The sequence below is a fragment of the Hyperoodon ampullatus genome (genome assembly GCF_949752795.1).
Source record: "Hyperoodon ampullatus genome assembly, chromosome: 2".
Lineage (NCBI taxonomy): Eukaryota > Metazoa > Chordata > Mammalia > Artiodactyla > Ziphiidae > Hyperoodon > Hyperoodon ampullatus.
In genome coordinates, this window is record NC_136915.1 from 13,575,334 (window position 1) to 13,589,516 (window position 14,183).

Consider the following 14,183-nt stretch of genomic DNA (forward strand, 5'->3'; position numbering starts at 1 on the left):
GTAAGCCCCATTTTACAGGTGGGGAAACTGAGACTTGGTGAACTTCAGTGATTTGTCCAAGGTCATACAGCTGGTAAAATGAGTGAGCAAGTCATGGAGGAATGTCCGATGAAGCACACACAAAGCTCTGGAAGGAGTGATCTCAGAGATCACCTACATCTTAGGTCAGGAAATAAGTCTTGGTCATCTCTGGGTCCCCAGAACCTGGCACTGAGTAGGTATTCAGGGAGCCCTAACTTTGGGGGCAGGACCAGCTACATCCTTTGTGGGGCCCAGTTCAAAATGCAAATGCAGAATAGGGCCCCTCTTTCAAAAATTATCAAGAATTTCTAGACTGTAACAGCAGAGCATTAAACCAAAGTCAGGACCCTGTAAGCGCAGAGCCCTGTTCATGCTGTCCATGAACCTGACCCTGCCTGGGGTTCAGGATGAAGCCTCCCCCAACTCACCATCGATATCAGCACTCCTCAGGGCATCCTCCACCTGGGCCGGCATCAGGAACATGCCCACGAGAAGCAGGATGTTCTCCAGGCTCTGTGCATCCACCTCGCCATGACCACTGGAGATCTCAAAGTAGCTGCGGAAGGCTGGGGTGGGCAGTGGGGTTATGTTTCTACCATTCATCCCATCCGCTCCAACCACCCCCTGTCCAGCCTTCTCTATCACCATGGTTGGGTGGAGGGACAAACTTAACGAAGAGTGAAAGTGGAGGGGTGTGGGCCCATTGACTCACTTCCCTCTGTGTACAGTACAAGGTCAGACCAAGGGCTCAGCTGGTGTGGCAAAAGCTAAGCTAGTTAGCTGCCTTCACCTTGCACCAGAACATGCCCACTTTAGGGCACCCCTGCTATGTGCCAGGCACTGTGCTCAGCTCTTTATAGCCATGTTCTCATTTAATTCTTACAACAGCCTGGTAAGAGTATAATGCTTATTCCCTTGTAAAGATGGGGAAACTGAGGCTCAGAGGTTAGAGGACCAGATAGATCTTTCTGACTCTGAGTCTGTGCCTTGGCTTTGGGGCTCTGCAGTTACTTATCTGGATAGATATAGCCTCTAAGACAGCTTCGTTTCTCTGGACCAGAGCAGAGGACCAGGAACAATGCTGAGAAAGTCCCAGAACAGCACCAATTGATAGAAAAGTCGTGTCCTGGTCATAACATGTGTGGTGTCTGGTTTCACAGCCCACAGCAAAATCCAGGTTAGAATCAACAGACCTAGTGATAAGACTGGCTCTGCCATTTACTAAGAAGCTGGGTTGCTGTTACGAGCTAAATTGTGCCTGCCGCCTAAATTCATATGTTGAAACCCTAATACCACCCCACCCCTATACCTTAGAATGTGATGATGTTTGGAGATAGGGCCTTTAAGGAGGTGATTAAGTTAAAATGAGGCCACTGGCGTGGCCCCTAATCCAACCTAACTGGTGTCCTTAATAGGAAACTTGGGCACACAAGAGACACCAGGGATGCGTGTGCACAGAGGAAAGACCATGTGAGGATACAGGGAGAAGTCAGATGTCTGCAAGCCAAGGAGAGAGGCCTCAGAAGAAACCAAACATACCAACACCCTGATCTTGGACTTCTAGCCTCCAGAACTAAGAGAAGATAAATTTTAAGCCACTCAGTTTGCGGTACTTCATTATGGCAGCCTGAGCAAGCTAATATAGTTGCCATGGGCAAGTCACTGTGCTTCTCTGGGCCTCAATTTTCCTATCTGTAGGATGGACAGAACAACAGTACACCCTCCCAGAGAGGTTGTATTAACTCATTGCTTGGCACACCGTAGACTCAGTAAGTCTCTGATGAACAGAACTGAAATGTGGGGAAGAGGTAGGGCTGGGATTAGGGTTGGACTAAGTGGTGAGCTGCCACAGGCAGGCATGCTGAAAAAGGAAAACTGAACAGCTCTCAAAAGTGGTAAGATCATCCCAAATGCAGTGTGGTTTGGACCATCAGAGCAGGTAGCCAGCTCTTTCCTCACCAGACAGGGCTGAGCCTTGGGGAGAATGCTGAGTCTCTAAGCCAAAGTGGCACATTGTCCATGAACTCAGCTCAGGAAGATGGGGGCAGTGGGTGCTGGACCTAGAAAAGCCCCTCCAAAAACGACTAGAGACTTTTAATGCTAAAAGGAGTGAACTTCAAGGATGGGGTCCTAGGGAGCCAGAGAGTGCATTCTGGGAAGGCAGAAGAAGGGGCCGCTCTGGCCCTGCCTGGGGCCCAGACTTCGGGGAAGAGCAGAGGGTGGAAGGAGGTCACACACCTCCTCATCCAGGGCCAGAGCCAGGTGTGGCTGGGTTGGCAGTGGATGTGGACGGCTGAGTAGGCCACCTCCAGAGCCCAGAGGAAGCAGCAATCACTCCTCCTCAAAGCGCGGGTAAGTGGAATCACGGGGCCCAACCCCAAGGACGACGGGAGCAAAGGGCACAGTGCCTCGCCCAGGGTGGATGTTCAGAACTTTTAAATTTTTTGGTGGAGGTGGGATGCAGTGGAAAATGGGGACCTGTGTGTAACTGAGCAGGACCCTATGGGGCCTTCCTGGGACAGACCCCCCCGCCGCCTCCCATGTCCTCTGCCTGCCTCTTCTTGTTTGTAGAAAAACTTTAGCCTCCTAGGCCTTCCCCAAGTTCCAAAGAATGGATTTAATCAGAGAAGTGAGAAAATGCAGAAAGAAAGGAGAACAGTCAAACAAGGCAAAATAATAATAGTTCAGACATTAAACAAAGTCAAGGACATTTAGTTCCTCCTCAAGGGCTATAGATAATATTCTGAATCATGTCCTTTGAGCTGTTTTGCAGATACTGAAACCCCTACCAAGTGGAAGAAGTTAACTGTACGCTGACCACGAGCACATAGACCCCAGACCAGTTGGAACCAGGTTGATAATGTGAACTCTCGATTACCTCACCACCAACCAATCAGAAGAATGTCCGTGAGCTGATCACGCACTCCACAACCCTGTCTCTCACCCTCTCTTTAAACACCTTTCCCTGAAAGCCATCAGGGAGTTTGGGCCTTTTAAGCGCTAGCTGCCTGGACTCCTTGCTTGGAGCCTGCAATAAACGCTGCCCTCTCCTTCACCACAACCCGGTGTCAGTAGATTGACTTTACTGCGCGTGGACAAGCAGACCCCAGTTTGGTTCGGTAACATGTCCAGGGCGGGTGGTCTTGTTAAATGGTGAGGGATGGTCTAGGACAGGTGGAGGCTCTAGAGCCCTGCGTCCCATCCAGGTGGCCTCTGCAGAGGACCAATAGCATGGGCTTGGGTTGGGGTAGGCACAGACGTCTCCAAAAACGAAAGAGCTTTGCAGGGCTTGCTCCATTCATTCAGACAGGTGGCTCTGGAACAGGGAAGAGAACTGGACCCCAAGTGAGAGGACCCAGCAGGATTGTGGCTCCCTGACCCAGTGGTGTGTGAGAGTTTGGGTCAGCCTCCTACCCCACTAGCCAAATGCAGGGCTGGGGTAAGTAGCAGGGCAGCAGCATGATCAGCAACCCTGTCCCCCACCCCGGGCTTATAAACCCAAGGACTGAGGGTTCTGCCTGCCCTGCAAGGGGCTCCCCTGGCCAGGCCCGCCCTCACCTTCCTCTTCCTTCAGTGTGAGGTGCTCTTCTGACCTCTCCTCCCAGGTCTGACACACCTTCAGGAGGCAGTGTTCTTCCAGCTCCTGCCTGCAGAGGACAGAGCCTGGGCAAAGGGCACACATCCGGCCACCCACCCCGGCCCTGCACCAAAAGCTAGGGGCGGCTGATGGGAAGCTGGGCAGAGGGGGTCATGGGAGGAACCCCAGGGGAGGCTTTAAGAGGTCAGGAGAGTCTACGAGTGACCCAGAGGAGGAGCAAGGCAGAGGTATGGGGCGTCTATAGGGGGTTAGAAAGAAAAAGGGGGTTGGCAATGAAAAAGGGGACTAGATATGTAAGATCAAGAGCTGGGAAAGACAGAGAGGAGACAGAAGTGAGGGGAAATGGAGGGGGGACACATGGGAGGGAACAGACAGGTGCAGTGACAGGGACAAGAATCTGGAAGAGAGTAGCCACGGGCCCTGGGACCAGGCCCTGATCCCAGACACCCTTTCTGGGGTGGCTCCTACCGTGCCTTGGGGTAGTTCAGGCTCCTCTCCCCGCTGTGGTGCAAAAGTTATGTCCTTCTCCAGCCCAGGTCTGATGCAGGGACCGGCAGGACCGTGACGGGCACTGAAGCTGGGGCTCCCATGGGGGCAGGAAGTGGCCCAGGGGCTGGCGGTCGGGCCCAGCATGGGGCCATGGCAGGAGCCGAGGCAGGGGTCTGAGGCAGGGTCAGAGGCAGGGTTGGGGCTGAGTTGCCAACCGGGGCAGAGATGGGCATGGGGGCCAGGGTCCTGGGGGACTTCCAGTTTGGCAGCACGCGGGCCTTGATGACCCTCCAATGCGTGGCCTTCTCGTCTTCCACCTCCAGCAAGCACTTCATGAAGCCTGGCCGGGGGTTGCCAAGGTTCTGGGCCCCCTGGCCCCCGCGGGCTCCTGAGGCTGCTTCTGGGTATGGTCCATCTCCCTCCTCTCTCCGATGTCCCTCGCCTCCTGGGGACAGGACTGGGGAGGGGATTTGGGAGGCCTCCGGCCAGCCAGATTGTCCCACAAAACTTCTCCCAGCCACCCACTCTGTAGCGGATCCTCACCCTGCCCCTCCCTCTCTGGGCCCCTGGGGAGGCCCACCTCTCCCCTGCAACCTACTGGGCTCCCCCCCTCCGTGTCCTCCCCACCCCTGACCCGGGCTCTGCCCGCTCCTGGCTCTCTGAGCTGTGGTCTTGAGCGAGTTACTCCCCGTCTCACCACTTGTTTATTTGCTTCACTGCAATCAACACAATTTGCAATGGCCCTGTCCGTGCCTGTTGTTTGCCTGCCTGACCAGAAGTAAGTTTCCAGAGGGCAGGACTTCGTCTGCCTCTTTTATCCGTATTGACCCAGCAGCCAGCTTGTGGTAGGCACTCGATAAATTCCCACTCATTCATTCAGCAAATGCAGCACCTCCTGCATCCGTCCCATTAGAGGGATGAGCTGTCCCCTGCCCACCTCCAACCAGGCCACGCCACGCAGGCTCCAGCCCAGCCCTTTCTCCCATTCAAAGACGTAGCTCTCACCACACACCCGCTTTTCCTAAAGTATCAGCACTACCCTCTCCGCCAGATGATTCCCCTCAGCATGGAAACATGCTGTATTATCTTCCGTCTTTAAAAGAAAAAACTCTCCCGACAGTACAAAGCCTTCCAACTACCATCCCAGTTCTCTGCTCTTCCTGTAGAGCAAAATTCCTTGAAAGATTTGGCTGTACTCCATCTCCACTTTCCTCCTATCTGCAGTCCGGCTTCTGCCACCACGCCCCAACCAGACTCTTGCAAGGCGGTGGTCAGATCTCTGCCCTCCTCAGAGCCTACCACTGAGCGGTGATAGACCCAGATGACCACTCCACCCCTCTGGAAATGCCTTCTTCTCCAGACTCCCACTCTCTCACCGGCTGGTTCCCTCCCTGAGTATTCGGCAGCCTCCTTCGCTGGCTATTCCTTGCTCTCGCTCCATTTCTTTTTTATTTATTTATTTATTTATTTATTTATTTTTGGCTGCATTGGGTCTTCGTTGCTGCACGTGGGCTTTGTCTAGTTGCGGTGAGCGGGGGCTACTCTTCGTTGCCATGCGCAGCCTCCTCATTGCGGTGGCTTCTCTTATTGCGGAGCACAGGCTCTAGGCGCACAGGCTTCAGTAGTTGTGGTGCATGGGCTTCAGTAGTTGTGGCTCACGGGCTCTAGGGCACAGGCTCAGTAGTTGTGGCACATGGGCTTAGTTACTCCGTAGCATGTGGGGTCTTCCCGGACCAGGGCTTGAACCTGTGTCCCCTGCATTGGCAGGCAGATTCTTAACCACTGCGCCACCAGGGAAGCCCCTCCATTTCTAAATGTGGTAGAGACCCAGTGATTTGTCCTCAGATGCCTTCCTGCTCTATATTCACTCTCCTAGATGTTATCCCCATTTTTTTCACATTTACATCTCCCATCCTGACTTCTCTGTCCTTCCTAACTCCAGACGTCCTCCTGGCATTTCTTCTTGGGTGTCTAGAACATGACCAAAGCAGAACCTTAGGTTCTTCCTGTCTGCTCCTTCCCCAGTGTCACCACCTTGGTTAATGACACCACTTGTTGCTCAGGCCCCAAACCTAAAGCCTCTTTTTTTAAATTGAAGTATAGTTGATTTACAATATTATATTAGTTTCAAGTGTACAACATAGTGGTTCAATATTTTTGTAGACTATACTCCCTAAAGGCTCTTTTGATTCCTCTTTTTCCAACCTACCATTCCACCAAGCAGACAATGACTGTATATTCACAGGTTGCCCAGTCAAATCAAAGAACCAAGAAGTGGCAGAGTTGGCAGAGGTGGAGATGGCTGGGAGAGGGATGGGGGCCTCCCAGGTGTTCAGGGAAGCTTTGGGTTGTGTGCTGTGACTGAGAGCAAATGGGTGGAAGAAATCCGTGCTGATGTGGAAAAAGCCACGACCTGGGGTGAATCCAAGGACTCTAGAGTGTAAGAGCATCCTTGACCCCCACCCAAGATGCACACACATGCACATGTGCAAACATGTACACGCATGCACATACATGTGCACACTCATGCAAACACACAGGCACACACTCACACCTTCCCCAGTTTGACTCCAAATACTGTCCCATTTCTGCCTCTGCCCCCTTCATCCTCCTGATCCCCAGCCCACCGTGTCCCCATCCCCACTGTGGCTCTACTTACAGGCCCAGTGCTGCCTGGATCTCCACAGCCTTGTCCCTAAACAAGGGAGGAACTCCCAGGTGAGGGAGGGGCTCAGCTCAAGGCTTGCCCCTTCTCTCAGCCCCCAGGACACTCAGGTCCAGCGCCCCAGCTTAGTTCCCCTGGCCTTCTAATCCCAGACAGGCTCCTCGTACCCTCACATCCCCTGTGGGGACGTGGCTCTTGAAGAGTAGGCCCATGGAACAAAGAATTCTGGTATTAGAGCTACTATACAGATGGGGAAATGGAGGCCCAGCGGGGCATGACTTGACCAAGTTCTACATCATATCAGGAGCTGTCAGGACTAGAATTCACCTCCCCTGTAGCTTAGCAGAAGAGCAGTCTTGTTGGGGTCAGGGAGTGGGGTGGGGGGCCATCAGAGGATGCCTTACCTTTCTTTGGATGTGTTAGGTCTTGGCATAGATGGTGGGGAAGAGTGGGCTGTCTTTTCCTCCAGAGTTGCTGTGGGCATTAGGGACATTGCTTCCTGGGGACTGTCCTCATGTTCCCCTGAGCCAGGCTCTGGCAGAGCACCCTGTGGCATGATGGGTGGGGTGTCCACTTCCTTGGGGAGCTTGTCCCCCAGTTGCTGTCCACGGCTGTCCAAGGTGCAACAGGGCTCTGTTGGCTGCGCTATGTCTGACTCATTGGCGGCCAGGTGACCTGGGAAGGGCTGACACTCTGGGTCCTGCCAAGGACAAGGACATCAAGATGGCAAGCCCCATCCTGGCTCTCAGGTGACCCTCAACACTCACTCAGAGACCAGCTGTCAAACCCTTACTCAAGCAAACACTGCAAGCATTATCTTACTGAGTTCTCCCAGCACCCCTAGAAGGTTGCCCACTTTCCCTCATTTTGAGGGATGAGGACACTGAGGCCCAGAGGAGGCAGGGCCTGCCCAAAGTCATAATCCAGGCTTCTCTGTGCAGGTGGAATGGGAGCCTGGAGAAAGTGATATGATCCTCTTTAAATGGGATTTCCCAAGGGATGTTTCAAAGAACAAGAGTCCTTCACGGCACTCCCTACAAAGGGGATTTTTACACTAACTGATTTCAAGACTTTAGTAAGTTGCTATAATCAAGACAGTGTGGTGTTGGAATAAGGATAGACAAATAGATGAATGAAACAAAGTAGAGAGACTCACACGTATGTGGTCAAGTGATTTTCGACAAAGGTGCACACTCAGCAGAGAAAGGATAGTCTTCAACAAATGGTGCTGGGATGGTTGGACAGCCATATGCAAAAAATGAACCTCAATCCATCACTCAGACCGTATGCAAAATATTAACTCAAGGTGGATCATAACCCTAAATGTTAAACCTAAAACAATAAAACTTCTCAAAGAAAACATCGGAGAAAATCCTATGTGACTTCAGGTTGAGTAAAGATTTCTAAGAAATAATACCAAAAGCACAGCCATAAAGAAAAAGCTGATCAATTAGACTTCATCAAAATTAAGAACTTCTGTTTGTTGAAAGTCACTGTTAAGAGAATGGAGGGGCTTCCCTGGTGGCACAGTGGTTGAGAGTCCGCCTGCCGATGCAGGGGACACGGGTTCGTGCCCCGGTCCGGGAGGATCCCACGTGCCGCGGAGCGGCTGGGCCCGTGAGCCATGGCCGCTGAGCCTGTGCGTCCGGAGCCTGTGCTCCGCAACGGGAGAGGCCACAACAGTTAGAGGTCCGCGTACTGCAAAAAAAAAAAAAAGAAAAAAAAAAAAAAAGAGAATGGAAAAGACAGCTCCCAGACTGGGAGAAAACATTTACAAATTAACATATATTATAAAGGACTTGTATTCAGAATATGTAAGAATTCTCAAAACTCAAGAATAAAAAAACAACCCAGTTTTGTAACAAAAAAGGTCAGAAAGTGAAATGACAATCCATAGAATGGAAGAAAAAATTTGTAAATCATAGATCTGATAACAGTCTCGTATCCAGAATATATGAAGTGTTCTTACAACTCAACTATAAATTGACTAATTCAATTAAAATGATGGGCAAAGTATTTGAATAGACATTTCTCCAAAGATATACAAATGGCCCATAAGCGCATGAAAAGATGCTTGACATGATTAGTCATTAGGAAAATGAAAATAAAGACCACAGTGAGATTCAACTATACACCTGTTAGAATGCTTAAAATTAAAAACTGACCATACCAAGTCTTGGGGAGGATGTGGAACAAGTGGAATTCTCATACATTGCTGATGGGAATGTAAAATGGTACAACCACCTTGGAGAAAAGTTTGGCAGTTCCTTAATAAGTTAAACATACAAATACCATATGGCCCATTCTACTCCTAGGCATTTATTTGCCCAAGAGAAATGAAAGTACATGTACATATAGACATGAATGTTTCTGTCTGTCTTATTTGTAGTAGTCAAAAAGTTGAAACAAACCAAATGTCCATCAATAGATGAAAGAATGAAGAAACTGGTTTTTGTTTATTTCCACTGTACAGCAAAGTGATTCAGTTATACATATATAGACATTCCTTTTCATACTCTTTTCCTATATGGTTTATCACAAGATATTGAATATAGTTCCCTCTGCTATATAGTAGGACAAGAAATTGTGACATATCCATACAATGGAATATTACTCAGCAATAAAAAGAATAAAGCATTCATCCACACAATAACATAGCTGACTCTCAAAATAATCATGATAGTTTAAAGACGCCAGACTAAAAGAGTGGATACTGTATGTTTCTATTTATGGAAAATTTTGGGAAATACAAACAAATTTATAGCGACAGAATGCAGATCAGTGGTCGCCTGAGGCTGGGGGTGAATGGGAAGAGAGATGACAAAGGGGCACAGAAAATTTTGGGGAGTGATAGATGTGTTTGTTTTCTTGATTGTGTTGATGGTTTCATGGGTATACACATGTGTCCAAAACATCAAATTGTATACTTGAAGTATGCACAAGTGTATGTCAATTATACCTCACTGAAGCTGTTTTTAACAAAAAAACCTTAAATCTTAAAATAGAAATAAATTAAAAGATATTTTACAGTCAAATAAGTTTGGAAAGGGCACCACACTCTAACCACGTCTTGCAGGGTGCCATAGTGCTCAGCAACTAAGAAACAGATGCTAGAATATCCTAGCATTAAAAAAAAAAAAATTGAGCTTTGTTTTTGTTGTTTTATAGTGAAAACTTTTATATTGAGAATTGGCCAGCTGGACTCAGTACAGTTGATCCCAATGTTGTTGGCAACATCTAAAGCATCAGAGTCAGGAGCCAGTCAAACATATGCCTTCTTTTCTCCATCAGGCCTGATCAGGGTGTGGACCTTAGCCACGTCAATGTCATAGAGCTTCTTCATAGCCTGTTTAAACTGGTGCTTGTTGGCCTTGACATCTGCAATGAACACCAGTGTGTTGTTGTCTTCTATTTTCCTTTCTTTTGTTTTCTTTTTATTTATTTATTTTTGGCTGCGTTGGGTCTTCGTTGCTGCGTGCAGGCTTTCTCTACTTGTGGTGAGCAGGGGCTACTCTTCGTTGCGGCGCGCGGGCCTTTCATTGCGGTGGCTTCTCTTGTAGCAGAACTCAGGCTCTAGGCGCGCGAGCTTCAGTAGTTGTGGCGCACAGGCTTAGTTGCTCCACAGCATGTGGGACCAGGGCTCGAACCCGTGTCCCCTGCATTGGCAGGCGGATTCTTAACCACTCCGCCACTCCGACAAGGAAGGGAAGTCCCTTGTCGTCTTCTATTTTCTTCACGTCTGACTCGGTGGTGAGGGGAACTTGATGGTGGCACAGTGGTCAAGCTTGTTTCTCCTAGGGGGCTCTTCTGAGGATATTTGGGCTGCCTCCTGAGCCGCAGTGTTTTGGGCCATCGGAAGGTGAGTGACGTCCGGATCTTCTTTTGTGTGTGTGTGTGGCTATGGACGCCTTTCCACACTGCTTTCTTGGCCTTCAAAGGCTTTGCTTTGGCTTTGGCTTCAGGAGGGGCAGGGGCTTCCTTCTTTGCCTTCGGTGCCATCTTCATGAAAAGCTGTCTGAGCTTTGTTAAACCCAGCATGTCCCGATTTTAATTTTACACAGAGCCCCCCATCTCCTCCAACAATTCCCTGCTCCCTCACCTCCCATGTGGGTCAGTCATTCCATACCCTACTGCCCCAGTCTCCATGGACATTACCTGGCGGCTCTCGGGGAACTGACCCTCCACAGTCCCTAGGTTCTGCTGGCTCCCCTGTTGGTCCTCAGTCTCCTTCCATGAGCTCTGCTGCTGCAGCCTTTCCTGTGCTGCAGGGACCCTGGAGGGCAGCACCTCCAGCTCACTTCCTGGCGTGGCCTGATCCTGGCCTGCTTGCAGCTCCCCGGGCCCTTCCTGGGGGGCCAAAGATGACTGCTTCATCTTGGGGAGAAGAGACAAAGGGACACCTCAGCTCCCAAACTGGGGCAGAGTTTTACATTCTTATATTTCTTCGTAGTTCCCAGAACATCCGCACAGGGCTCGGCACACCATAGGTACATACTTAATGCCTAGGAGAAGGAATAAAGGACTAACGTGAATTCCCCCAATCACAGACACTTTGAGGTCAATGTTTAAGAGAGTTAGGATTTAATATTTTTATTATTACTTATTGCTTTTTAGAAAAAAAAAAGAAAGATCAGGGAGAACTGAGATTCAGAGGGGTCGGAAGACTTGAGCCTTGGGTCATTAAGCTGAAGTTGACAGGTCCGGATTTGAATCTGCACCTATCTGATCTCACTTTAATATTCTGGAGTATTTCCTGCAGGCTTCTTCCTAAGGATATACATACATATTTTTAATGGGGATTAATTTAAATACCATCTTCAATAATTACATAATTTTACCTAGTTATATTGCGAATACAATTTTGCAATCTTTTTTCAATTAACAGTATAATCTAAATTTTTCCAATGCCAAAAATCTCTCATAAGCATGCTTTTTAATGAAAGTATAAAATTCTCTCTCGTTTTTTTACTTTTTGGCCACACTGTGTGGCATGTGGGATCTTAGCTCCCTGAACAGGGATTGAACCTGCGCCCCCTTCAGTGGAAGCGTGGAGTCTTAACTGCTGGACCGCCAGGGAAGTCCCCTAAAATTCTCTATTTTATAGATAATCATAATTTACTTAACCATCCCCCTATTGTGAGCATTTAGTGCACACTGGTGTTTCCAGTTTTTTAGCATTTAAAATAATGTGGAAATCTTTGTGCATAAAACTTTGCCTGAATATGCACTTATTTCCTAGATATTTCTAGAAATAGATGAGGGTAAAGACAGTTTTAAAGCAGTTTAAACAAATTGCCAAGTTGTGTAAGCAGATGTGTGGAAATGGTTTCTATTTCCACCAGCACGTTGCGCAGCGCCTGTCTCAGGGGTGCTGACACCTGGCTTTGACTGATTCCCCTAACTTATCGTGTAGAAGAGATTATTTAGAGGTTTTTGGTTATAATCAAATTTAAATGATAAGCTGACCAGTCTCCCAAGTCTTTCACTTTGCCTCTCTCTGGCTCTCTCTCCATTTTCTCTTTTTAAAAAGAATATATTCTCACTGTAGGCAAGCTTAAAGATATATACAATATTTAGAAAGTAATAACAAAAATTCCACATAAATGTGTGTTTCTGTGGCTCGCAGCCTCTCTTTTGTTCATTCTTCTATGAATTCAGTGAATACGTATTTATTGCGCATCTGCTACAGGCAGAGTCTCCGGCATGAGGGATGTGAGGTTAAACAAGACATAAATGCCCCTTGAACAAGACACATCACAGAAGTTTGTGGTCTAGTGGGGGAGCTCAGACAAAAGGTCAACATGAATAATTATTTAGTGTGATTCGTGCTATGAAAGAGAAGTACAGGGGCTGTGACTGGGTGGATCCCCCTTAGCCTGGAAGTTGTCCCTCCTCTCCCCCACCACCAGGTGAGTCACAGGGGATTCTCTCCTGGAGCTGCTCTCTGGGAAGCCCCCGGCTCACCTTGGCCCTGCCGGAGGCATCAGCTCCTGGGTGCTGAGCTCTGGAGACCCCTCCTCTGATGCCTCTCTGTGTCTGGGCCCGTCCTCTGGCTCTCCTGGTTCTGATGAGGGCTGCTTCCCAGTGTCTATCCCTTCAGCATCTGTAAACACAACCTAGAACGAAGATGCCCATGGCACTGGCTCAAGTGTTGGCCCATTCTGGAGGGATTCTCCCACTCTCTGGCATCGTCCTGGCCTCAGGGACGGGGAGATCCCGTGCCTAACTGGGGAAGACATTGGAGAGAGGCAAGGAGGAGACAAGGGGCAGGGGGAGAGAGGCTCGGTCAGCACCGATGGCTCCAGCGTGAACCTGGAGTCCAGAGTAGTACCTGGGCCAAGGGGATGCCACTGAGGACAACTTGACAGAGTGCCCTGGGGGACTTCAAGACCCTCACAAGTTCTGAGAGAGGCTTCCACAATTTCCGCTACTTCAGAGCTCAGGCTCTGGAGCTGGGTTTTGATGCCCATCACTCTCTAGTTGGGTGACCTTGAGTCAGTGACTTAGAGGCAGCTCCAAGCCTCGCCTGAGTCGGCAAACTCTAGGCAACCTGGCTCAATCAGTTGATAATACAAGTTTGCATTGTGAGCCAACACTAAGGGCATCTACCACGGGGCAGGGCCAGTGTCAGGTGCCTCCAGGGACTTAACCCAGTTAATCCTCAACATGACACACATGAGCCCATAAGGCTCAAAGGGCTGCAGTGACATGCCCAAGGTCATACAGCTGGTTGAGTGGTGGCACTGAGACCCCCTGACTATGCGCATTGGAAAAATAAATGGGCAGGTAAAGGAAGCCCTGAATGTTTACCCCAGCCTCCTTCCAAGACCCCCATTTCAGGCCCTCTCCAGGGGCCTAGGAGAGGCCATGATTTATAACAGAGGCTACAGGGAGAGGGTGATACTTAATCCAAGGGAGTGTTGACTTTTTTTATGGTGACATTTTTGGCTCTGGGGACACAGAAAGGAAGCTCTTCTCTGTGTTCTTCAATTCATGCCACTTGGCACTTAAAAAAAATTTTTTTTTGATGGAAAGAGGCCAAGAAGAGTAATGAGAGCTTAGGTTGCAGGCCAGGGGATGAGGAGGGTCATGGATGGAAGCTTTGAGCAGCTGTCAGGGGAATAAAGGATAGGAGGGACGGGGAGGCTAAAGGCCATGGAAGTAAGTAGGCAATTCTTGTTTTGCTCACCCAGCCAACCTCTCTTTTGGTAACAAAGCCAACATTCTTTTATGGGAAACTTCCTGTCTCCATTCGGCCCATGTGGCTCGGCGGAGCCAGCTGAGTACCACCTCTGGTTCCATTATACTAAGAGATCCAGGCCACTCTGCCCTGCCATGGTGATTGGTTCAGGACTAAACATATAACTACAACCTGGGCCAGTGACACTGATACCAGAGACTTTCTTCAAC

The 14,183-nt window shown here is 49.3% G+C and overlaps 1 protein-coding gene across 1 annotated transcript in view; it reads right to left on the reverse strand.

Moving 5' to 3' along the window:
* SPATA21 (spermatogenesis associated 21) overlaps positions 1 to 14,183 on the reverse strand; it is a gene marked incomplete at both ends in the record, with an annotated part of 31,913 nt that overhangs the window by 17,244 nt on the left and 486 nt on the right. The window contains 11 exon segments of the mRNA XM_079720003.1: positions 450 to 587; positions 3,580 to 3,668; positions 4,088 to 4,134; positions 4,138 to 4,481; positions 4,484 to 4,824; positions 7,178 to 7,473; positions 10,042 to 10,151; positions 10,511 to 10,793; positions 10,929 to 11,147; positions 12,317 to 12,326; positions 12,738 to 12,889. Coding sequence (XP_079576129.1) covers positions 450 to 587; positions 3,580 to 3,668; positions 4,088 to 4,134; positions 4,138 to 4,481; positions 4,484 to 4,824; positions 7,178 to 7,473; positions 10,042 to 10,151; positions 10,511 to 10,793; positions 10,929 to 11,147; positions 12,317 to 12,326; positions 12,738 to 12,889 — 2,029 coding nt within the window.